This window comes from Verticillium dahliae, genomic scaffold (assembly GCF_000150675.1).
Source record: "Verticillium dahliae VdLs.17 supercont1.8 genomic scaffold, whole genome shotgun sequence".
NCBI classification, from domain to species: Eukaryota; Fungi; Ascomycota; class Sordariomycetes; order Glomerellales; family Plectosphaerellaceae; genus Verticillium; species Verticillium dahliae.
The window spans coordinates 520,699-544,439 of NW_009276927.1; the positions used below are offsets into that span (position 1 = coordinate 520,699).

Here is a 23,741-nt window from a genome sequence, read left to right on the forward strand (position 1 = left end):
GGAGCGACCAGTCCAGTTGGCCGGCAGCCAGACCTCGATGCTCGTGTTGCTCGTCGGTCCGGTGGTGGTGAGCATGGAGACACGGCAGATGTCAACGTCAACAACCTGGCTGGCGCGGTTACAGGTCGGATGGTTTCCCGGGAACGTCAAGTTCGTGCCGGCAGCGATGTGACTGGAGAACCACACGGTGGTGTCCTCGAGGTCCAGCGAGTCGACGAGGGTGCTGCATCTGCTGGCACAAGCCCCCATGACGAACTGGGCCGCCGGCACCAGCAACATGGCGGCGGGGAGATGGAGAGACTTCATTTCGGAAAGCGAGTTTGGCAAGAGACAGGAATCTAAGGCCATGTCGGAAACCTCACGATATGTCGATGACAAACTCCTCCTTTTGTACTGTGGCTCTCTGCGAAGGGGGCAATCTCTGCGAAGGGGGCAATCCCTGCGAAGGGGGCAGTCTCTGCGAACAGGGGCAACAATGGCCGAGATCCAGGCGATGTCAAGCAGTCACCTCGACTGTTTCCCCAGTTCCTGGCATCATAGGGTTACGCTCGGCGATCTTCTGAGTAGCGTGTGGGCCGGCAATGACGAGCGGCAAGGTCCATACCACATGTGGTTCGTCATTGTTCAGTCGTCAACGCAAAAGAGTGCTTTGAAGATGAACGGCGGGCCGATGGTGAGCCCGGATCCCCCCCACAAGCCGCTAATAAAGGCCAAGGGGTGCACGCCACCATGCATCGGCAATTACGGAATGCGGAGAAACCTGCAGGGTGGGATCCTGGAATCGTGGGAGTTTCTGGGGGGGTTTGGCCGACGGCGGCAGAATGTTCAACCACAACGGGCCGCCATCTTTGGTCCAGCAGGTTGCTTGCTGCAAGGCCCGACTCGCCGTCGCTCGGAAGAGGCAGTCATGTCCGTTGGTGATAAGGCGAAGGCCGAGGCCTCATGCGGAGAGACTCAGGGGGCTAACGGGTAAGACGGATTATGGTATGCGTATTTTCGGGTTGACCACTCGGATTTGTGATCAGGCCCGATCTTGGTTACCATCTCATGGCTACGGGCAATCCAGAAGCACTTAAATGATGGTTCCAGGTACCGGCCACCGAGGTAAAAGTAAGGATAATCATCTGCTGCTGTACAGCACCATTTCCTCAGCAGGCTTGGCCCGATGCCGTCCTCCACGAGCGTCCTCCACGAGCCAAAATCTTCTGGCGATACTTTGCCAAAGATGGAGTCTGCATTTCTCAGTCTTTTTTTCCGTCAGAACAGCAAGGGCCAGGCCATGACATACCAGGGAAGCAACTGGTTGGCAATCTCTCATTGGGATCACCACAATCGAGTTGGCGGTTTCGTCCACTTCGTGCCATGTATAGCGGGAACACAACAACAAGCTACTCTTCCACACGGACACAGGTCCCACGTAGGTCAAATCCTCCAATATGTGTGGTTCTTATCGTCACGGTCTCGAGACTCAGTGCATCTGTTCTCATTAGAGCGGACGGCAGATGATGGTCGATGAACCTAATCTTCACGCCATCGAACTGCCCAGTCGCCCTTTGCAAAGCTCGGCTCGACGACCTTGCCCTGCATGACAGCCTCACACTTCCTCCTCTCCTCCTGGCCATCGACAGCAAACCCAAACACAACCCCCCTGCGCGCCGCGCACCTCACGAGCTCCCTCTCGTGGGCGCGCTTCTGGCCTTCATTTCTCTTCTCCCGCATCTCCTCCGTCTCCTCCGCCCTCTCCGCTCTGCCCTTCTCCCCGCCCACGCTGCCGTTGACTTGCGACCTCGTCTGCGGCGGCCTCACGCGCGTGCCGCTCCTCACAGACAACCCGGCCTGCACGCCGGGGTCCACCTCGGCAGACGGCGTCCTGCCGAGGCCGAGCATCTCGTCAATAATCGCCTCGCCGGGATCCATCTCGTCGCCGACGCGCAGCTCCCGCATGTCGACGCCCTCGCCGTCCTCCTCCTCGCCGTCCCTCGCCGCAATGACCCTCGACGCCCGGTTCTTCCTCCTGCCAAAGACCTTTTCGGGATCCGCCCTGCTGCCGAAGACGCGGTTCTCGACGGCGTCGCACGGCACCAGCAGACGGGCGTCGCCCTTGGTCGCCTTGCGAGGCGCGCCGGGCTCAGCGAGCTCCTCGTCGCGCTGCAGGAAGCGGACAAAGGCGGCCTCGATCTCGCGGTCGAGACGGCCGGGCTTGTGGCCGCGACAGCGGGAGGAGCAGTACTTGGGGGGGTCCGTCTTGTTGGCGTCGGGCTTCTTGGGGGCGGCGGCGGCGGATTTGCGGCTCGAGATGACGCGGCCGCAGGTGCGGCAGTAGGGGGTCGCGTCGCCGTGGGGGAGGAGGTAGAAGGGCGCCGGCGTCGCTTGCGACTTGGAGGCCCGCGACCACGAGTCCATCCAGCTCATGGCTGTGGTGTGGAGAGGTTGGCACTGGGGTGGGCGAGTGGTGCGGGCGAGGGTGATTGTGCTTGTGACGTTTCTGGCAATCGATATGGCCGGCAACCTAAGGAACATGGATACAGGCGATTCTGGAGTTTATGTGTTTTAGGGATGTGAGGTGTTGACGGATGGGTTTTGGAGGCTGTTGATGTTTGGCTGGATCGCGGATATGAGCTACGTCATCGATGACATTCACCGTTCCGTCTTGGACGGCTGAGCACAGGTCATAGAACTTGATTAGACTGTATGCATATTTTGGCAAGCTTCACGGCTGAATTGCTTTTTGGCCTGGAGTAGTATCTGGCTGGTTGTATTTTGAACAGGCTTTAAGTGGTATCCCATGTTGGTAATTTGAGTCTCGGGTTTGATGCGTTTCATCACTCATCTCCGTGCCATGGTGGAAAGCACCTCCAAGAAGTGAGCGAAAAGTTCCTGTCGAGTCCACTCTTTATTTTTGGAAAATGACATTTTCATATCACGGTGTAGCCGCATGTTCGTGGTTGAATTATCGTAGGAACAAGCCATCAAATCAGTCGAGGAACATGACAACTCATGAAAGTGCTGTTTGGGCTGGAATTTCTTCGGTTGCCTACCCCGTGAAAATTCCAAAGAAAAATTCCGAAGCAATGATGCCGATATCGAATAGCTGCGTCGCCAGATGTTGCATCGTATTTGGTCGGGTGTGAGGACTAGATAGTACGAAACCGGTCTTCAATTGAGAATGAAACAGGCGCCTGCATCATACGTGTTCCCAGCCGAATATAAATCAAATCGCCATGTTCATGCTTCATCCATGGCGCCTTTTACACATGACAGACCAAGCAGGCATCGTTGACATGATCAGCTGTACCCATGTACCCATGTCACATGTCACGAACAAGACAGTGCAACACTGATTCATTCATACATCATGACACAATCTCAAACCAAGCACCTCAAGCCTGCTTCTCCTCCAAACTGTCAAACGTAGTCTTGCTACCCACCTCAAACTCCTTGGGCCCAGCATCGCGCCCCGCCCTCGTCTGCGACTGCAAAAACTGCTGCTCCGCCGCCCGCGCAGGGTCATCCTCCGAGCCCGCCTCCGCCTCGAGCGCCGCCTTCAGGCCGTCCTTGGTGTTCTTGTAGTCGATGCCCTCCTGCAGGTTCTTGCCGTGCGGGCCGCTGCCGTCGCGGATGTACTGATTCTCGACGTACGACGGCGCCGTGCCGCCCTGGGCGCCGGAGGACTTTGTGTCTCCGTTGCCGCCGCCGCCGGACGAGGCCTTGGTGGCGGAAGACGTGCTGTTGTTGGAGTCTGTGCCGGACGATGTAGACCCGGCGGTGGAGCCTGCCTGGACGCCGCTGTTCTCGGCAAAGTCGCCGCCCTTCTTGGCCGACTCGTTGGCGAGGGAGCCCGAGGGGACGGGGCCTGTGGACTCTTGGGTGACGGGAGCGTCCTTGCCGAGGTCGACCTTGTGCGCTGTTAGTCTCGTCTCGTGCACCCGGCATCTGTGGCGAGCGGGCTCACCTTTTGTCCGTGAGAAGGTGCCATGTTGGATTCAAGTCTTGTTTCTGATAATCGCTTGTTGGGCTCGTTGCGCAAAATCTTGTCGATGCAATCAGATCTTGCGAGTCTGGTCCCATTCAGCCAGAAGAAACACACCCGCGACAGCATACGATCAGTATATATAAAAGCATCGCAAGGCCCAGAAAAAGTGACATCACCCGTGCGACACGCTCACCCTCGGAGAACAACCTCCTGCGTCTCCAGCCGAGTCCCCAACAGAATGACTTCAGCCATTCTCCACAGGGCACCCACATCCTGCCAGGGAAAGATTCGTGCACAAAATGCCCTGGCAGTAACTGCTGCATCGTCATGATGGCATGGGCAGTGGTCTTGACGTCTCATGACCAGCCGGCGGCTTGGCCGGTCGGACGTGATAGGTCGAGCGCGAGAGCCCGGGCGTATCGAGATCTCCTGGAGGGGTCGGTCGGTGGGATCCCACCGAGGGTGATCGCCCACTCGGAGTTCGTAGGGCTGAGATGGCTTTGATGTAGCAACATGGGGTGTTGAGAATAATTGTATCGTTCTTCTGGACTGCATTCTGGACTGCATTCTAGAACTTTCTCGAATCTTGACGTGAGCTTGGTCTGATGTTATCCCCGGATGGGATATCTTGCCAGTGGTCCACTGATCACAGCCTGCAGGGAAGCTTCACATGCGAGCGAGTCTACCGCGGATGGTGCCTGTTGAACGTGAAGAGTCTTTTTGGCTTCTTAATGACCCCCTGTGAGAGCATCCAGCTTCTTTCTGTATCACAGAGCAAGACGACAGTGTCGGACCATTCCTAGTGAAGTAGGGCCCGTGAAGACCTCATCTGATCAGGGCAATGAAACAGTCATTCGAGAAAAATATAGGTCCTTGAACGTGTGGTGTAGGATTGATGATGTGAGCACCTTGGAGATCCTCGCAGCGAGTCTAGCTAATGTCCGTTTCCCTGATCAGCCACCCCTCATCACCTCATCGCTAAGCCACACCTTTCTGCCCTGCCCGGTTTCCCTAGCAGTCCCTGATTCCACTGTCACGAAACGTACACCGCTGTCAAATGTTCAGCCGCCACCGACAGGCAGCATCATTCATCTAAGAACCATTCTCCTCTATCCCAAGGAGCGTCCTGGGAGTGTCAGCAAAGTACACAATTAGAACGAAAGAGAACTCACCAGCTAACATCCCACTTGATCTCTCCGTTGAGGCTCTTGCACATGGCGTGGCTGCTCACGTTCGTTGGCGCCACCTCGGACGAGGACCACGGCTCGCTACCGAACAAGCGTGTCCTCTCGCGCATGACCTTGGCGGCCACGGCGCGAGCCAAACCCTTGCGTCGGTGTTGCTCTTCGCAGTGGAGACTGCACATGGAGCCGTCAGGGCCTGTCGTCGTCTGTGGCGGGATGCTCTGGCGGCTAAAAATTATTGGCCTCGAGAGTGAACATACCTAAAAAGGCCCATGCGACGGGCGTCCCGTCTGCTTGCTTGATGGTTATGCTCGGTAACGTGAACAAGGTCGTTCTGGCGATTGTCAGCTGGTGCCCCCATGTCCATTTTATAGGATCGTCAGGTGGGCAGCCTTACACTTTGCGCGGAATGTCCGTCCGTGACTTGACGATGTGACAATCCTCCAGCGTTGTGGTCTCGAAGCTCAGGCCCGCGGGCAGCGCTGCATCAGCCGAGGGCAGCTTATCGAACGGAAAGATGATCTTCTGGTAATCGTGGCGATGGGTCAGGGAAACATCGTGCTTGCGCATGACGGCGCGTACGGCATGATGGAGGGTGCCGACAATGACCTGGCGAGGGAAGGCGAGGGGCTCCACTGCATCGTATTCGCGAGCGATACGCTTGACCTCGGACACAACGGCCATGATCTGCTTCTCGCAGTGCGCCGTCTCGTCTTGGGCCAGGACGACGGATGAGTCGCGGGCGTGGGCGTCTTCGAGCGTCGAGTAAATCCAAGTCTGGGTTTCAGGGCCGCGGGATGGGTCGAAGTAGGAGACGGTGAAATGGCGGGCTGTGACATCGAAGCCGGCATCATGCCTTGTGGGCTCTGCTGGCGGACTGTCAGAGGCCACGACGATGCGAGCACTGGGCGTTTTGCCAGTGGGAGAAGCAGCCGTGTACTGGAGGCGGCGTACGAGACTCAACGAGTACGGCAGATGGAGGATGAGGAGGTCCAGGATCCCATCCGGCACTTCGGAGAAGGTTTGAGCGGGGACAGAGCTGGTCATTGGGTAGTTGTGAGACGGTTGCGCCAAAAGAAGCGTACTTGTCTCTTTTTCTTTCCTCTTTTCCTTGGCGTTTGCGACTCAACTCAATCGACAGGTATCAGAGCTCTGGGGCCGTGGTTGAGCAGATGACGATGAACCCTGATTGTCTTTTTTTTTTTTTTTTGGTGATTCTTCTGAAGCCAGAGACAAAAGACTCATCATGGGGCGATGACACCATCGCGAACATGCAGCCCCCCCCCCCTCATGAGTAATCCTTTGGAGTGGTTCTTCGCAGTGTGCAGCATCGTCCCGCAATGGGGTGCATGTAGGCGGGCCACCGCGTAACCAGGCATTGGGTCCCTGCCTCTACCAGAACTGGACCCCGTTTACCATTTTCCACACCCGAGTCAACGGGGGGCAGGGCCCGTTTTGTTGGTTGGTTTCATCGAGCTCGAAGCCGGCGGCCGCTACGAGGTGCCGCGTACGATACGGGGTCATCGACGGCGCGGCCGGGGCCGTAGATTTGCCGTGTTGCGAGCTTTGCCATCTTGCGATCGACTCGTGCCAGCAGAGACAATTCGGCGCCAGGTTCGACGTCATGGGTTTTGATGGACGATGGGCATGATGGATGACGGAGGATGGAGGTTGAATCTCGATGGGTTGAAGGACAAATCTCGATGCAACGTGTCGCAGTGCTGGATCGTCAGAGGGCCCAAGGGGCCAAGGGCAAGGGGAGGGGGGGGGAGGTTTCTTGGATCGGGAGGAAGACAGACACGGACTGGGTAATGGCACGCCCCCACCTGGTGCCTTTTAGTGCCATCGGGTTCATGTGCTGGGATCGGCTGCCAGAGGGGGGCAAAGCCACAAGCACCAGGGGTGTGGAGAGGCAGGACTGGGTGTGGCTACATGGAAATCTGCCCTGGGACGTGGCTGATGCATGCAATTCTGAACATTTGCCCATTCTGCGTGGACGAGGGACACTCGCTCGGGTTAGCCACTTTCTTGCTCTACCAGTTCCCGCCAAGAATCGAGCACTTGTTTACAGCAGATGCCCAACGGACAAGCCCCCATCGACGATTGCCAGATGTACCGCATCACAGCGTAGGGATCACATCGCATCGCATAGGTGCCTCAGCTGGGGCAGCCTGTTGACGTTGACGTTGTTCTTACTTTCTGGATCATTCTCAATCAAGGCCACTCCCACCCGGCTACTAGGGTCGAACTTGCCTCGATTCTGGTCTAAGGGGTCTGGCCAGGCCCTTTCCTTCCCCCTCTTGTCCACCTACTTACCCCGGAAGCAAACCTCCTCCTGCCCTGCCCACCCGACTCGCCCCCCTTACAGACATTAGGTACATTGGAAGGGACCTTAGCTGAGGTTCGCTGCGCTTGCCTACTGCCACTTGCCGCCTGCCGCTTGTAGCTCGCCTCCCTGGGCTCGACTCGGCTGACCCTGCCCTGTCTTGCTCGTTGCCCTTGCCGTTCACGCTCTGCAGCCTCCCGCGAGGCTTTCGTCCTGCGTCTCTGGGTCCTCGACCTCCACCACGCGCCTCTCTCCAGGCCACCAAACGAACGAGACAACCCCCCTTCAACGACGACAAGGCTCGGTCGACCTACCACAAATCTTGAAACCTCTACCGGCTCTCATGCCCTCGCAGACCTTTGCGCAATCCTCCACCTTCTAGGGACCGGAGATATGGCCGATGTCAACGAGGGCGCCCGTGAGTGGGAGACTCTCAAGTATGTGCCCGTCGACCTCCTGCTGGCAGTCACATCATCCATCCTGGCCCCCTCCCCCCACCTTGACCATGTGCATGCACGAACATTCGTCAACTGACATGGCCTGCCGACAGATACGACTCTTTCCTCATCTCGAAAACCGTGCTGAACGAACCTCATCGCCCCGTGCCGCGCGACACTCTCTCCTCCAGTTCCGATACGAACCTGACCGCCCTGGCCCAGTTGTGCGCCATCCGCCTCGATGCCTCTCGCGCTCTCATCTCCCTCTTCGACCGCCGCCGCCAGTACGTTGTCGCCGAAGCCACGCCGACTCTGCCCCTCCGCGCCGACACTCCCAACTTTGAGGACCACTTGTGGCTTTGCGGCACTGCCATCCCTCGAACGTACGGCATCTGTGAGCATGTTCTCCTGGGAGCGGGTGAAAAGATATACACGGGGCCCAAGATTGACAAGAATGAACATCCTCTCCCCGTGACTTTGATTCCTGATTTATCTGTCGACCCGCGATTCCACGAGCGACCCTTCGTGAGCGGCACACCCAGTCACAAATATTATGCTGGTGTGCCGCTCCGCTCCGCCAGAGGCATCAATATTGGCGTTCTCTGCGTCTTTGGCCCCGAAGCCCGCCACTCCCTGACCGACGAGCAAGTCGAATTTATGAGTGATTTGTCTCGGACCATCATGGGCCTTATGGAGGCGAGACGCGTCACCGACACATATGTGCGCAGCGAGCGCATGGTTCACGGCCTGAGCAACTTCATCCAGGGCAGAGACGAGCCTGGCACTTGGTGGCCTGAAACTGACCACCACATTGCTGAAGCACGACCCTATGAGCCCAATGGCGTTTCTGACTGCCCGGACCCGGAGGGGCCCGAGGCTCCCCGTATTGTCGTCGGCGACGACGGCCTCGTTGAGGTCTCCGAGAACACGTCTGAAGAGATGGCTGGAACACAGGAACCTATCCGCCCAAGCATCAGTCCTGTGACCAACGATGGCGCCGCTGCATCCTGCTCAGGCTCTTCCGACACGATTGAAACGACGAGCACTACTGCTTCCAGCGTGTTGCCAGCTGATCCCCACCAGGTCGAGGTCGATCGCATTTTTGCCAAGGCTGCACACATCATCCGTGAGTCTCTTGACATTGACGGAGCCATGTTCCTTGACGCCAGTGTCGGCTCATTCGGCGGACTCGTTGACTCCATGAGCCCGCACAACACGTCGCTCGATTCAGACGGTCCCACCTCGAGCAGCGATGACAGTTTATCGGGGCAAAGCCAGACCAGCAACCAGGAGGCGCCATGCCGCGTCTTTGGCAGTTCCACGTCGTATAACCATCCGATGCCCCCTTCTTCTCATGTAGTTGATCCCAACGCGCCAAAAACGCTCACCGAGAAGTTTCTCAAGAAACTCATGCGGCGCTATCCGAACGGCAAGATCTTCAGTTATGACGAAGCCGGTTCCTGGTACTCGGAAGAATCATCGGGCGATGATTCGGATTCTCTGTCTCAAGAACTCGACGGCGTAGAAGATGGCTCTCAGCCGGTCAACGCCAAGAAGTGCAAACCTAAAGGCTCGCCATATTCACGAAGGAATGAAGCTTCGACCATTGGGAAGCTCTTTCCCGCCGCGAGAAGCATCGCCATGGTGCCCCTGTGGGACCCTTACAAAGATAGGTGGCACGCTGGCGGATTCGTCTGGAGCAAGAACTCAGCTCGCATGATTACCAGGAACGCTGATCTGCCCTACCTTAGGGCTTTCGGCATGATCACCATGGCGGAGATCCGGCGGCTCGATGTTGCCGCGTCCGACAAGGCCAAAACAGACATTCTTGGCTCCATGAGCCACGAGCTGCGTTCGCCGTTGCATGGCGTCGTCGCCGCTGCTGAGTTGCTCCATGATACACAGTTGGACGCCTTCCAAGTCGATGTTGTCCACACGATTGAGATTTCGGGCAAGACGCTTCTCGATACCATTGATCATGTAAGAATGTTCTTTTCGAGCTAGACCTGTTTCTCGATTCTAACTACAATACAGTTACTCGCGCACAGCAAGATCAACACCTTTCTACGGTCGTCGAGAGCACGTCGGAGGCAGAACAAAGGCCGTCGTGGCATGACGCACGACAGCAAAGACGAGACAAGCATCGAAAACGGCATGATGACCCTAGTGTCAGAGATTCAGCTCGATGCCCTTGCCGAGGAAGTCATCGAGAGCGTCTTCATCGGCCACAGCTTCCAACACATGGTTGCCGAACAGCTCACGAGACACGGTGCACAGGGTCCCATGAGCCCAGCCCAGGAACGCCTCGACACTATTCACTCGGCAGACCTAAGCAGGACCCGAGCCAGCTCGAACAGCCTGCCGACAAACCTCGGCGACGTCCATGTCATTATTGATATGGACCCAAGTTGCTCGTGGGCATTTTCCACCCAGCCTGGTGCGATTCGTCGTATCATTATGAACCTTTTCGGTAATGCACTGAAGTACACATCGAACGGACACATCAAGATCACCCTCGGGCAAGAGGCCGCAGCTCAGGGGCCGCAAAAACGCTTTGCCAACGTTGTCATTACCGTCGCCGACACTGGCAAGGGTATCACCGAGGAATTCCTCCGCACGAAGCTCTTTGTTCCGTTCTCCCAAGAAAACCGCCTCGCGCCTGGCACCGGTCTGGGCCTCAGTCTCGTTCGCCAGATTGTGGGCTCTCTTGGGGGCTCTATCAGCGTCAAGAGTCGTGTAAACAGGGGCACCACGGTGACCGTCTCTCTTCCCCTCACCCATTCACCGACGCAGAAGTCCGCCAAGGAGGTTGATAGCCGTTTCGCTTTTGACTCCAAAATCCTTCACGACGTCAAAGTATCGGCTGTTGGTTTCACCAAGAAGCCTGTTGGGCCGAATAGCACCACTGATGGCAAAGATATTCCTATTGAATCCCTCCCACTGAGGTGGTTCGGAATGCAACTGAGTGGCATGAAGAGTGTTGCCGGCGCCGCTTCCTCCGATGCTGATGTTATCATCTACAGCGAGGCAGCCTTCAGCCAACTCGACGCCCGCTCTATCCAGCAGCATCCAGTCCCTAGCGTTGTTATATGTCACAACGCAGGTAACTCGATGAAATTCGACTCTGTGCTGAAAGCATCAGCCCCCAATGCTGTTTTTGAGTTTGTTCATCAACCGTAAGTCTCCGAAGTACCGTTTTCAAGTCATTCGCTGATCGACTGCAGAAACACGCCGAGAAAGTTTGGCAAAGCTGTCGCGGCTGCATTGACCCGGTGGCAGCAGCTCAAGATCGTCAACGCTGTTGCGGCGGCATCAGTTTCGAATGCCCGGAACAATGCTTCGTCCAACAATACTTGCAGCATCACGGCCAGTCTACAACCCAACGGAGTCCCCGGCGAATCAAATGTGTCTTCGATAGCTTGTCGGCTATGGAACCTAGATCTCGACTCGGAATTCAACCTGGCTCTGCCCGAACGGCGAACACCCCCTACGAACAGTATCAGTGCCAGCCAAGCGACTCATCCCAACGAAACAGTCTCCATCGAGGCGCCTGTCGCTGCAAAGGAAGCGGGCCAAGCGCAGGACCCGGTCGAAACAGTCAAAGAGCTCCAGACAGAAGCGATGAGCGCCGATGCCACGGGCGCTGCATCTGCCCCCGACACTGACCAGAAACACTTTTTGATTGTTGATGATAACATTATCAACCTCAAGGTGAGTTGCTACGTCCTGTCTCGATGAAGGCTCCGTCTAACATGTCCAGATCCTATCCACATTTATGAAGAGGCTGGGGCGAGAGCACTGCACTTCAATGAACGGACTTGAGGCATTCGAGGCCTTCTCGGCGGACCCCGGAAAGTTTTCATGTATTCTCATGGACATCAATATGCCCGTCATGGATGGCCTCGAATCAACGCGGCGAATTCGCCAATTCGAGCGTCTCAACAAACTTGCTCCGACGACTATCATCGCCATCACAGGTCTGGGCTCTGAAGAGGCGCGGAAAGAGGCATTTGCGAGCGGGCTGGACCTGTTCCTGACGCGCCCGGTGCGCATGGGCGAGCTGCATACGATTCTGCGGCAGAAGGGACTGACCGATGTGGAGGGCCGCACATCGCCCGAGTCGGAAAAGGCGGCCGCGATTACGACTTGATGAACATAAGCAAAAAGCTGGCAGTTGTGTGTACGATGTTGCAAGAGGCGTTGCGAGAGAATCCGGGCATGGGGTTCCCCCTTTTTTAGCATGAGACATGGCGTTTGGGGCGGCAGGTGGTCAACAGCTTCTGGGTGTTCTGGATGCATGATGAACGATCTCCTCGGCTTGTGGTTCCGGCCGGGGGAGAGTAGATACCCCATGACGCATATATGAGTGTCATGTCATTACTGTGATTGCGGCCGCCTCGCGGAGTTTGAGTTCCTTTGTCGTTGAATTGACAACAGAAGGGCTCGATGTTGGATGAGAAATCTGATGATCAGGACGACGAGTATTGCGAAATGGGAGGGAGATTGTACATGGTTGGGCAGTCCTTCCTGGGTGTTGTTATACTGAGTACCTAGTTGTACGTGTAAGACGCACACTTCACAGTTCAGATGAATGCCAAGCCACTGTTCTTTTCCTTTGTATATTCACTTTCGCCTGACGTGAGCTCTACAAAATGCAGAACTCGGTTCAAGAGGGAATCAAGCTGCGCAGGCCACAGGTCAGGAAAAGCTGCCACTGGCTTTGTAGTAGACGTGTGTCATGGATCTGACATGAGGATGTGCAACAAAACCACGGCGTACTTGTATGGCTAACAGTGATGAGCTCGGAAAAGAACCAACCCAAGCTGAAAAGGGTCCAAACCGTCACGCGTCTTCCCACCTCCTCGGCTTCATGTAGCAGCTCGTCGGCTTGTACGTAATCTCCTCCGTGGCCTCATACCCAGAAAGCTCCTCGCCACATTCCAAAAGCTCAAAGTCCCACGCTATAAGAGTACAGACGATCCTCATCTCCAGATACGCCAGCTTCCGCCCAAAGCACCCCCGAACACCGCCGCCGAACCCCAGCACCGGTCCGGCAAGTGGATCAAACACGACGTTCCCGGCACCGTCCGTCGACAGCCATCGCTCCGGCGCAAACAGCTCCATGCCCTCGGGATCCCATTCCCCGCACGGCCTCGCCGACGGACTCCTCGCCGCCTCGGGGATCCGCAGCGCCGGCGACGTCAAGCTCGGCCCCTGCGCGAGCATCAGCATGGTCGTCCCCTTCGGCACAGCGCGGCCCAGCACCGTCGTGTCGCGGTCGCACTGCCGCTCGAGCACCGGCACCGGCGTCCCGAGCCGCACCATCTCCTCGAGGACGCCGTCGAGGTACGGCACGCTCGTCGCCACAATCTCCGCCACCGTCGGCGCGCGCCCCGCGGCCGCGGCCGCGGCGTGCGCCCCCCGCAGCGCCGCCCGCAGCGAGACCTGCGCCGCCGGCGCGTCCGTCAGCCGCTTGAGGCCCCAGCTCAGCGTCGTGGCCGTCGTGTCGTGCCCCGCGACGATGAAGCCCAACACCTCGTCCGACGTGTCCTCGGACACGTACACCGGCGCGCGGCCCTCCTTGCCCGCGAGCCGGCGCTCGCGCGCCATCATCAGGTCGACGGCCGAGCGCGCCCAGCTGTCGTCGTCGTCCCCGCCGTGGGAAGTGCCGCGTACCTTGTCGAGACGCGCCACGGCGCTGAGGATCTGCTCGCGCGCGTAGCCGCGCTGGAGGGCGCGGAAGCGCCGCTCCGACGGCAGCAGCGCGAAGTACCGGTACGCGAGGTCAATGAAGGGCGTCGCTGCCGCGCGGCCGACGAGCTCGCCCGCGTGCAGCGTCGCCTCGAGCGTCTCGTGCATGGCGCCCTGCGGGAAGACGGCGTCGCCGCGGGGTCCGCGCTCGACGGGTCCGCCGCCGCCGCCGCCCTTGGCCTCCGCCGTCTCGGCGGCGCGTGTCTGCGCCGGCAGCGTGCGGTGCGGGAAGGCTTTGCCAAAGGTGAAATCGAGGACGGCGTCGAGGGCGGTGCGGGAGATGTCGCCGCCGGCCTCAAAGGGGGCGCCGGCGGCGCGGTCGGCTTTCAGGCGCCACAGCGTGACGAGGGCCGTGGCGGAGCGGTAGATCTCGGGGGCGGCGACGGCGTGGAGGAAGGCCGGGGCCATTGTGTCGGCGAGGAGGGCGCGGTGGTAGCGCCATGCCGGGCCGTGCTTCAGGTTGATGTGGTGGCGCGGCGCGACGCCGCCGAGGATGGAGATGGAGTAGTCGCTGCGGTCCCATTCGCGGCGGCGCGTGAGGATGTCGCGCGCCTCGCGGTAGTCGGCGAGCAGCAAGTAGGGACGCGAGAAGGGCTTCAGCCAGACTTGGCGCAGCGGCGTCTGGTGGGTGGTCGGGAGGGATTTGAGATAGGCGAACCCCGTTGTCGGGTGGGCTATGAGCGCTGGCAGATCCGTCGTCAAGACGGCCCATGGCGCGTGAGGAATGGAGGGAATTGGTCTCTGGAGGATGTAGAGTGTCAATGGAACGAGGAGAAGGACAGTGACGACGAGAGGGGTGATGGGCAGCTCCATGGTGGTGGTGGTCTTCTGAAGAGTTGGAGTATGTGATCTCAACACTTGATCGAAGCTACCTAAGAAAGGCAACGAAGTGAGGGCGAAGGACATGTTTAAACAACGATCTGCATGTCCGGACCACGAGATCCTTCATCCTCATGTGTGGAGCCACGATGAGACTGTCAGCGTCAGCTTACATCGACCTTCCCGGTCTTGACTTGGGCCATCCTTGTCGTCAGCCGGCATCACACAAAGTGGAGCCGTCGTTCCGGCCCCCGGACCGCACCTCCTCCGCCTTCGTGGTATTGATGCCAAGGTGACTTTGGAATTTACCTAGAACATGCTCTCGGAGTCAATGAGGGATCTGTACTAACTCCGATTCTTCCGAATCACCATCTCCATCCCCTCCCTCTGTGTCAGGGAATGCTTGGTGAGTTCAAGGCAGCTGTGTTGGAGGATCCTGTTCACCCTGGTCTTGTCAAGGAATTGCATCCACGATACTCTGCTTGCGAATAGCAGCCGACTTTTGAATGATGAACTCGCCAGAAGGGCTTGATTCCAGCAGTCGATCCGCAAGGAAGAAAAAAGATAAGTATTCAGAGTGTAATGGCCGCATCTTTTGAAAGGTCAGCAAGCACCGGCATGGCCGGCTGTGCAAACACTCGTTAGTGGGCTTCCATTGCCAATCAAATATGCCTCGAAGCTTGCCGTGTAATGCAAAATCATCCCTTCCTGTACCGACGCTAGATCTCCCTGTTTCCGACTATGAACCAGGTCCAAAGATATCCAGAGAGAGCTCCTTCTAACCTACCTCTACGACGATATCAAAGAGAGATTTGCTGTAGTAGTTCGCGATATACCGCTAGACGAGATGTAACCTGATCGATCAACACCGTAAAGCGTATAGGTATACTGGGTAGATAGATAGACGTAGAGGCAAGGTAGTTTAATTTGTACATTCATATTAAAAGAACTGAATTATATAAGCGCAACTATCTTAAAACGTCTAATGTATTTATAGAATTCCTCTAATAAATAACAGTCTTGATAACGCCTTGTCACCTTCTAGGCATGGTAAATAAATTACTGACAACTAGTTAGATCCTCATACTATATATCAATCAAATTTCTTTACATTGACATGGTTGAAGGTTGCGAGAAGCGCGAACTTCCATGATCAGGAAGCAGCCCCCGAGGAAAAGAACATCGGAGCCGGACGGCTGCACTAAAGTTAGTATCGGGGTCTCAATAGCCTACTTAGATGAATTCAGAAATAAAAAAAGCCACTACATCAGCGTCATAATTCAGTAACAGGCCCTAGCCTGGTCATGGCGCTTAAGCGTCGGCCTATGTTCACGAACTTGAGGTCAATCACAGTGCTTATATACAGGCTTACACTGAAATGAGATTAGCAGGTAGCAACCTATGAGGCCGGCGCAAACACCAGAGGCACAGGCACAAGCGATGGGACGAGTAGCCAGGTCCCCGAACAAACAGTTGATAAATGCTACATAAGAAAGAAAGGCAAACATCCAGCGCCGGGCCCACGACAGCATCGTCAAGCCGCCGACTGATCGGTGCAATGGTGCCTTGCGGCAATCATCATCGGGGCCAGCTCCTCCTAACTCCCGCCCAAGCACGGAAAACTACTCCAGATCCTCACCAGCCTCCGAACCGTTGAAGGTCAGCTCGTCCTCCTCCCGGCCATCACTGGTAATCCGAACGACCTTCTTGGGGGTCGGCCGAACCCTCTTATCCGGGCGGCCAGAGGCCCGGGCCGGAGCAGAACGCTTGGCCGAACCACCCTTCGAGCCACCGGAAACCTTGGAGGCAGAAGACTTCAAGGCCGAGCCCTTGGGCACCGGCGTTGGGAGGAGCTGGCCCCGATGATGATTGCCGCAAGGCACCTTTGCACCGATCAGTCGGCGCACTGACGATGCTGTCGTGGGCCCGGCGTTGGAGTTTTGCTTTTCGTTCTTATATAGCATTTGTGAGTCCTAATTCAAAATCGTAACGGGGCCGGTTTTACTAATCAAAAACTTACTTCTCGTTGTAGGTGCTATTCTTAGCGCCTTTGACTCACTGGCTAGGCTGGTCCGATAACAGATCCTCTAGCTACAAGAGTGCTTCACACCGTATCTTTAGGACATCGTGTTCATTTATGACACATGTTTTTCGCACAACTGGGCTTGACACCATGGCTTCCGAATACACGTACACGTTCTTTCGCATTTCGCAGACCGAACAGCTCGCGGCTTCTGCTGCTCAATATCGCAAGCTCCGCTTAAAGGCACTGACCACATCTCCCGACTCATTCTCCTCGACGTACGAAATCGAGTCAGGCTTCGGCGACAAAGTTTGGGAACAACGCCTTTCTGATAAGGGGAAAGAAACCTTCATATGCGCCGGTTCTCATACCGGTTCCGGTATCACCGAATGGGTTGGGCAAGTTACGCTGCGCGGACCACTGGCCCAAGCTGAGTATGACCTGCCCGAAGAATCAGGTCAGCCGCTCGCGGATCCAGACGCGCATACAGAGCAGTGGCAGATGCTCAGCTTGTACAACCTTCCGGAGCACCGCGGCCACGGCTTAGGGAAGAGGCTTTGCCTGGAGGCACTACGTTACCTCGAGCTGGAGAGGCCTGTTTCGAGCTCCATGGTGCGACTCATGGTCAAGCCACAAAATGCCGTCACCGTTGGTTTGTACAAGAGTCTTGGTTTTGAGGAGGTGGGCCGTTGCACACTCGCGGAAGCTCTCATAGCCAACGGTGATGCGAAACTGCTGCCCGGAGATTACGCGACTCGGAGCGAATATACTACTCGAGGAGGAATCATCATGACTCGTCTAGTTCCAGAGCAGAAAGGCGAGGCTTAGGATGAGCCTCGTGTGAGATTTCGCTACGGGCTTTATAGAGATGCGGCTTGTGCCAGTTGGTAGAGGGCAAACTCAGTACTAGATAAACATACACAACTTGATTGTGTCAGCCTTCCCACAGGGCAAGCGAAGACCTAGGTCTAGCTTCAACATTTGTATCGACAACAATAACAAATACCTAATAACCTATAGATTTTATTGTTTGTCGACTATAGTTGTTAGCTGTTGATATGACTTTAATACATAGAAGGGCTAGACCTAAGTGAGCATAGAGCGGTTAGTAAGGGTACCAGACTCATTCGTGGTCATGAGGAGTGTTACCGACGAGAAACATGACACTTGTCATGAGACGATCGAGACGACCAGCTTACAGATGGTGCTCATCTCCTTTACAAATGTGGCCAGCAACTGTGACAACATCAGTGAATGACATGATTTGCTTGAGGAAAACATTTGTATACCGGTTCTTTGCGATTTTCGGGATCCATGATTCATATTCACACCCTAGGATCCATGGTAAACGAACGGGAACCTTGTGTCTTACTATGAGCATGTTCTGCAGCCAAGCATGAGGGTAGCACCAGAAGAAGTGCGCGATTGCTCTGTACTCATGAGCCAAAAGCCTTGAGGTGCGACAGTGGCTTGAAAATATTAAGCCACACGTTGAGGCTACGAAAGGGTGTATAGGTGAGCTGTGATTGCGCCATGACTTACACTTTAAGGTTGAACTCAGACGTAGTGAAAGCGGACAGTACCCCATTTTTCGCGCGGTCTTCTTCATTCATGCCAGATTGAAAAGGTCAGTATACCGATGCTTTCTCTCTGATTACATTTGATTATCCGTTGGATGTACTCTGTAAGATCTTCTGCGAAAGCTACCGACACCTAGCGCTTTGGCAGCTACCTGTGTGACCAACGTAGCTACTAAACAACCCGTAACTTTTTAAAAAATGTCGCCCAAGGTAAGACCTACAAACGTGTGTATCAGCCAAGTATTTCCACACGAACACCTCTTAATCAGCTCATCATGGTGATAGCCAGCAGTCGATTCTGTCGGGCAACGGGATGATATTCTTCGGAGAGCCCGGTTCCCAATGTAGCATTCGCGCTCGTCAGTTACTGCCCAGACCCAAGACAACTTGGCTACAGGCCTAGGCCTCAGCAATAAATTCAAGGGGCATCAGCAGTACGCAAATGCAGATTTCCAAGGAGACATCATTTTCAGCCATGCCGGGTATGTAATGCCGATGTCAACTTGGCATTGGCTTGTGGTGGGGCATCACGGCCGACTCGGCTCTTCGTCTGAACTCGCGATACGATTCTCGAGGTCAACGATGCTAGTGACGGACACGAGGTGAACCGTGATCCTGGATACAAGATGAGTTTTCACGCACCAGACATTTTCATATCCATTTAGCAGCCTTGCGACGTGGTGCTCGAATTTTCGCGGTGTCCCTGGCTCGATCCGAGCATTCGGATGACGCGGCCTCGACTTGGCGAACACCAAGCAACGCTGCATCCACAGAAGCATGCAATTCGCGAGTCCGTTGGCTGTAAATCCTTGCAGGAGCTCAAACCTCTAGCTAGCCTGGGTATATGGGCCAAGGAGAATGGGAGAGGTTGCGCCACGAGGGTGGTGCCTCCTGAGGTCTGGAGCCACGGAAAAGGGGCAAACCAAGCTTTCTGCCAATGCTGGCCACTCTCATGTAAAGGGAGATATCGCCGACGAGAAAGATCATATTGGATATCTTCTGTACGGTCAGCCACTGCTTTCAAGTACGTCTAGCATTCAAGAATTGATTATCAGAACCATCAGCCTCTTTCGGCGGCATTGCCGTGCTGGCGCGCCGACTCCGTGATTTGCCCCACTTGCCAGGTGCCGAGCCCGAAAATCCGGATATATCACAGTCAATACCAAGCGAGGATACACGAGGTACATCAAGCTCAATCACGAGCGCTGAAAATGGAATCAGTGACCATGTTTCAAATATATACTTCTCCACCCTTCGGAAGGTCGGAGGTTGTTGTCCATAAGGTTATTTGGTGGAGCCATCTTCAACCAGTACCTAGACACCAAAGTGTACTGGTGTTATTGCGACTGAGGTGGACAATAGAAGAGACTATATGTTGCTGATCAAGATGTAGGCAGAAAATATCAATGTTTGATCACTAACGTGTGTACTTGCTGAACAGCCGAAGAACTTTGACTTAAGGACCATGTCAACCGTTGTCTGATCATTGACGTCTAAATGCCAAGCTGAAGGTAGCTGGTATGGGCCAAAAAGAGCTGCCTTGCGTCCAGATGCGGATATGCACCGAGACCATAGCAAGGGCCCATCATAACCTACGCGCCCTCTCATTTCACAGCAATCCACTGTGGAGGTGGCGGGACAGGGACCCTTCGATGAGGAGACATGATCGTTTTGAGAGCATGCGACCGCTTCGTATAAGATCCAGCGTGTCGCTGTCATCTAACAGTTGATCTGTCTCTCCATCTCACATCGTCTCTCTTTGACTTCCACATTCTTTACATCACATTCTTTAACTTCACTCTTGTGTGGCTCTCGGACTGGATCCTTCCCATACTTATCAAAACCCTTATCACCTCATTATCTGATATACCACACCAAGTCCAAACCATCACGATGAAGTTCTCCAACGTTCTCAACCTCGCCCTTCTGGGCTTCGCCACGGCCACGCCCACTCCCACCATCCAGGAGGACGGCAGCCCTGCGCTCATTGCCAAGCGCGCCTCCGTCACCGAGAGCTGCAACATCGGTTACGCCAGCACCAACGGCGGCACCACCGGCGGCAAGGGCGGTGCCACGACGACCGTGTCGACCCTTGCGCAGTTCACCAAGGCTGCCGAATCGAGCGGCAAGCTCAACATTGTTGTCAAGGGCAAGATCTCCGGCGGTGCCAAGGTGCGTGTCCAGTCGGACAAGACCATCATCGGCCAGAAGGGCTCTGAGCTCGTCGGGACCGGCCTCTACATCAACAAGGTCAAGAACGTCATCGTTCGCAACATGAAGATCAGCAAGGTCAAGGACTCCAACGGCGACGCCATTGGTATCCAGGCCTCTAAGAACGTCTGGGTTGACCACTGCGACCTGTCCTCCGACCTCAAGTCGGGCAAGGACTACTATGACGGTCTCCTCGATATCACCCACGGCTCCGACTGGGTGACTGTCTCCAACACCTTCCTCCACGACCACTTCAAGGCCTCGCTTATCGGCCACACCGACTCGAACGCCAAGGAGGACAAGGGCAAGCTTCACGTCACCTACGCCAACAACTACTGGTACAACGTCAACTCGCGCAACCCCTCAGTCCGTTTCGGTACCGTCCACATCTACAACAACTACTACCTCGAGGTCGGCAGCTCCGCCGTCAACACCCGCATGGGCGCCCAGGTCCGCGTCGAGTCCACCGTCTTCGACAAGTCGACCAAGAACGGCATCATCTCGGTCGACTCCAAGGAGAAGGGCTACGCCACCGTCGGCGACATCTCTTGGGGCTCCTCCACCAACACTGCGCCCAAGGGCACCCTCGGCAGCAGCAACATCCCCTACAGCTACAACCTCTACGGCAAGAACAACGTCAAGGCTCGTGTCTACGGCACTGCCGGCCAGACCCTTGGCTTCTAAGCGTGCGTTTGATGCGCTTGTCTTCTTCTTTGATAGCAGGGCTTGAGGCCCCGACATTTTTTGTGATGGAACCTGGACTTTGAACATTTGTTCTGATATCTGTATATATTCGGTAATTATTCTTCTATGAGCACGGCTGCTTTTCGATGTATGCCATTTCAAAAGGATCCTGTTCTCCGCTGCCTGGTGTGCATTGATGTTTGAGTGAGAGTGTTTATGCTCTTCAGCTCGGATGATCAGTAGGCAGAATATGAGACTCACAATGTGGATTAACTAATCCACCTTTCGGGTGAACGTCCGGGTTTGTTTCACGATCATCCCTGCTGCATCCATTTAGGCACAAGTTCATCTGGCTTCGATTTCTGGCTCTGCCCCGCCGCCCCGGACCAACAGGCCAGGGCTGCCAGGCAGGCTTCCTCATAATGATTCGCGCCGCACCTCGTTTTAACAGCCCGCTGAAAGAAGACGCACGAGAGGTGGTTGCTGCCTAGGTTGAAATTTGGTATTTTGGTTCCCTTGTCGAAGAATGACGATAACGAGGCAGGATCCAGACCTGCCCATTTCGACAAGACACAGCCTGAGGCACACTGGAGAAAACAACATCTTAGAGCGTGATCCACTTCTTCCCATTGAAACCACGGTTGGACGAGGTCAGTACACATCGCCGCCAACATGCCCGATTTCTCCGATAAAGATGCCTTCATCCACGCTCTCAAGAGTTACTACACCACGCTATCCTCCTCCGGTCTCTTCGCCCTGGAGACGATCCGAGACCCGCCGGCTGGAGGCTGGCCTCTTGCCGCCCTCTCCGTCCCGCCCACTCGCTCCAAAGCAGCCATCTCTCTGCTCCGCCACATCCCCTACCTGGAGCCCTACGCCGCTCCGGATGGACAGACATCGCAATGGCCAATTCTAGTCAAGGCCCTCGCGATCAATTACCTGGAACCCTTGCGAAAGGATTACCCTGACCTACCACCAGACGTGATCGTCCTAGCCCGTGCCTCCAGCGTCGACCCCAGCAGGTGTGATGAAATTGTAGACTGCACACTGAACTGCGCGACAGGAGAGGTGACTAGCTCAAATGAGACAGTCTCCGCGACGGAATTCTTCGAGATGCGGATTGGGGAACTGAAAGATCAGACCGTCATGCCGCTGCCGCCGGTAGACGACATGGCGCCCGCGCTGTTCTCGGACGAGTGGGGACGGGACGACATCGTGAAGAGGGCGCTGCGGGATGTGCAGATCAGGTGCGGGTGGACGGGGACACACAACATTCTCGTGTGGAACCGAGCCAAGTTCCTGCGAGAGATGGCCTGGTTCCGGAGAAGGAGGCGGAGAATTGAGGAGTGCCGGGCGGCGAGAGAGGAGATGTTCGATGACGAGGCAGATGAGGACTGGCCGCCGGAAGACACGTCCGGAGCTTCGTCTGAAAGCGAGGGGACGTCAAATGAGTCTGATTTGGAAGACAAGGGCGGGGCCGATGACATGACGAACGAGCTCGCCGGGCTGTGGTCTGATCTTGACGAGGCCGAGTTTGACCACGTCAGCGAGCAACTCGCCAAAGACAACATCTCGCACGCTTTCCAAGCGCCGCGCAAAGGCCAGGCCCCGGTCCGTCTCGCTGTGCCCGCCCCCGCGGCACAGAATGAGGCCACGGCTGCGCGTGACGCCCTCGTCGACGGTCTGACGCGCTACTACACCCTCCTCACGCGCGCTGCCTACCTTCCCGCCGAGGCTGTCGACTACCCTCCCCCCGAAGGCTGGCAGACGCCTCTCTTCCAAGAAGATAAGCTCCGCGCGGTGAAGTACGACGATGAAACCATTGAGGTGCTCCGCCACTTGCCATACATCCGTGAGGCGGGCGAGATGGAAGATCAACAGTGGCAGGTTTTCGCGCGAGGCTACCCGATCCGATATCTCCATGACGGCCACCTCCTCCAGCAAAGCCCGTCGAAACTCGCAAAGAAGAAACTGCAAGACCTCGGCTTTTCGCCGTACAAAGCGGCCCTGCCGGGGACATTGTTTGCTGTCGTCAAGGCGAGGACCGAGTCAGACTCGCACTGGTGGCTCGTGGATCTGGAGAAAGGTATGCCATCAATTAAGAGGCCAACGTTGGCACTGACACTATCGCTAGGCGAGATTATGGTCGACAACGCCACGACGCAGGTTGACAGGGGCTCGACAAAGACGACGCCCTGGCTGCGCAACAAGGCGGAGCCGATTTCTTCGTTCTTTGACAAGTTGGTCCATCGACTCGTCACGCTAGATCTAGTGCCTATGCCGGACCTGGGGAGACTCGAGGGCATGTATGACGAAGACGTCTACGGGCCTGAGATTTGGGGCGGCATCGCGGCGAGGGAGGAGGAGAATGTGCGCGGGGCGCTGGATCTGGAGATTGAGGTGAGAAGATTTCTGGCCATGGCCGCAGACAGTGCTAACAAGTGCAGCTGGCGCGGAAGATCTACCTCGAGAACGGATGGCCTACGCACGAGTTCAGGAGACAAGAATGCATTGATGCGCTGGTGCAGATGAGGCAGCAGATGTGGCAACACGTGCGGGACGAGAGGCAGAACCTGTACGAAGCCGAGTACGCTGACAAAATGTTGGAAGAAGAAGTCGATGACGAATATCACGACGATGTGGATGAGGCAGCAGAATGATCTGACTTGATAAAAGGGGTATGGTATCATTAGGCCTGTGGCCGCCATCACAAAGGATGGATTCAGCTAGAGTTCTACTAAAAACACAACGCT

The 23,741-nt window shown here is 56.1% G+C and overlaps 10 protein-coding genes across 10 annotated transcripts in view; 4 read left to right on the plus strand and 6 right to left on the minus strand.

The window, feature by feature from the left end:
• VDAG_04710 (feruloyl esterase B) overlaps positions 1 to 279 on the minus strand; it is a gene marked incomplete at both ends in the record, with an annotated part of 1,669 nt that extends 1,390 nt beyond the window's left edge. The window contains one exon of the mRNA XM_009654314.1: positions 34 to 279. Within this exon, the coding sequence (XP_009652609.1) occupies positions 34 to 279 (246 nt within the window). The remainder of the gene's footprint in view (positions 1 to 33) is intronic.
• Positions 280 to 1,518: 1,239 nt separating this feature from the next.
• On the minus strand, positions 1,519 to 2,412 carry VDAG_04711 (uncharacterized protein; the record flags this gene model as incomplete). Its single annotated transcript, XM_009654315.1, has 1 exon — positions 1,519 to 2,412. The coding sequence occupies one exon, from the start codon at positions 2,410 to 2,412 to the stop codon at positions 1,519 to 1,521; it is 894 nt and encodes a 297-aa protein (XP_009652610.1).
• Positions 2,413 to 3,380: 968 nt separating this feature from the next.
• VDAG_04712 (uncharacterized protein) lies at positions 3,381 to 3,976 on the minus strand (the record flags this gene model as incomplete). The annotated part of the gene is made up of 2 exons (XM_009654316.1): positions 3,381 to 3,896; positions 3,953 to 3,976. The coding sequence occupies 2 exons, from the start codon at positions 3,974 to 3,976 to the stop codon at positions 3,381 to 3,383; spliced, it is 540 nt and encodes a 179-aa protein (XP_009652611.1).
• Positions 3,977 to 5,065: 1,089 nt separating this feature from the next.
• On the minus strand, positions 5,066 to 6,730 carry VDAG_04713 (uncharacterized protein; the record flags this gene model as incomplete). Its single annotated transcript, XM_009654317.1, has 4 exons — positions 5,066 to 5,099; positions 5,414 to 5,491; positions 5,555 to 6,196; positions 6,669 to 6,730. The coding sequence occupies 4 exons, from the start codon at positions 6,728 to 6,730 to the stop codon at positions 5,066 to 5,068; spliced, it is 816 nt and encodes a 271-aa protein (XP_009652612.1).
• Positions 6,731 to 7,876: 1,146 nt separating this feature from the next.
• On the plus strand, positions 7,877 to 12,070 carry VDAG_04714 (histidine kinase G7; the record flags this gene model as incomplete). The annotated part of the gene is made up of 6 exons (XM_009654318.1): positions 7,877 to 7,920; positions 8,034 to 9,900; positions 9,955 to 10,656; positions 10,714 to 11,096; positions 11,157 to 11,631; positions 11,702 to 12,070. The coding sequence occupies 6 exons, from the start codon at positions 7,877 to 7,879 to the stop codon at positions 12,068 to 12,070; spliced, it is 3,840 nt and encodes a 1,279-aa protein (XP_009652613.1).
• Positions 12,071 to 12,762: 692 nt separating this feature from the next.
• VDAG_04715 (cytochrome P450) lies at positions 12,763 to 14,484 on the minus strand (the record flags this gene model as incomplete). The annotated part of the gene is made up of 1 exon (XM_009654319.1): positions 12,763 to 14,484. One exon carries the CDS (start codon positions 14,482 to 14,484, stop codon positions 12,763 to 12,765), a length of 1,722 nt encoding a protein of 573 aa, XP_009652614.1.
• Positions 14,485 to 16,112: 1,628 nt separating this feature from the next.
• VDAG_04716 (uncharacterized protein) lies at positions 16,113 to 16,454 on the minus strand (the record flags this gene model as incomplete). The annotated part of the gene is made up of 1 exon (XM_009654320.1): positions 16,113 to 16,454. One exon carries the CDS (start codon positions 16,452 to 16,454, stop codon positions 16,113 to 16,115), a length of 342 nt encoding a protein of 113 aa, XP_009652615.1.
• Positions 16,455 to 16,632: 178 nt separating this feature from the next.
• On the plus strand, positions 16,633 to 17,533 carry VDAG_04717 (uncharacterized protein). The gene has a single exon (XM_009654321.1). It carries the CDS (start codon positions 16,664 to 16,666, stop codon positions 17,339 to 17,341), a length of 678 nt encoding a protein of 225 aa, XP_009652616.1. The 5' UTR covers positions 16,633 to 16,663; the 3' UTR covers positions 17,342 to 17,533.
• Positions 17,534 to 19,986: 2,453 nt separating this feature from the next.
• On the plus strand, positions 19,987 to 20,988 carry VDAG_04718 (pectate lyase B; the record flags this gene model as incomplete). The annotated part of the gene is made up of 1 exon (XM_009654322.1): positions 19,987 to 20,988. The coding sequence occupies one exon, from the start codon at positions 19,987 to 19,989 to the stop codon at positions 20,986 to 20,988; it is 1,002 nt and encodes a 333-aa protein (XP_009652617.1).
• Positions 20,989 to 21,660: 672 nt separating this feature from the next.
• VDAG_04719 (uncharacterized protein) lies at positions 21,661 to 23,648 on the plus strand (the record flags this gene model as incomplete). Its single annotated transcript, XM_009654323.1, has 2 exons — positions 21,661 to 23,388; positions 23,448 to 23,648. 2 exons carry the CDS (start codon positions 21,661 to 21,663, stop codon positions 23,646 to 23,648), a joined length of 1,929 nt encoding a protein of 642 aa, XP_009652618.1.
• Positions 23,649 to 23,741: the final 93 nt, after the last annotated feature.

Excerpts from the sequence above, each read along its gene's own strand:
- VDAG_04717 (XM_009654321.1), top strand. The coding sequence starts at position 16,664 with ATGGCTTCCGAATACACGTACACGTTCTTTCGCATTTCGCAGACCGAA.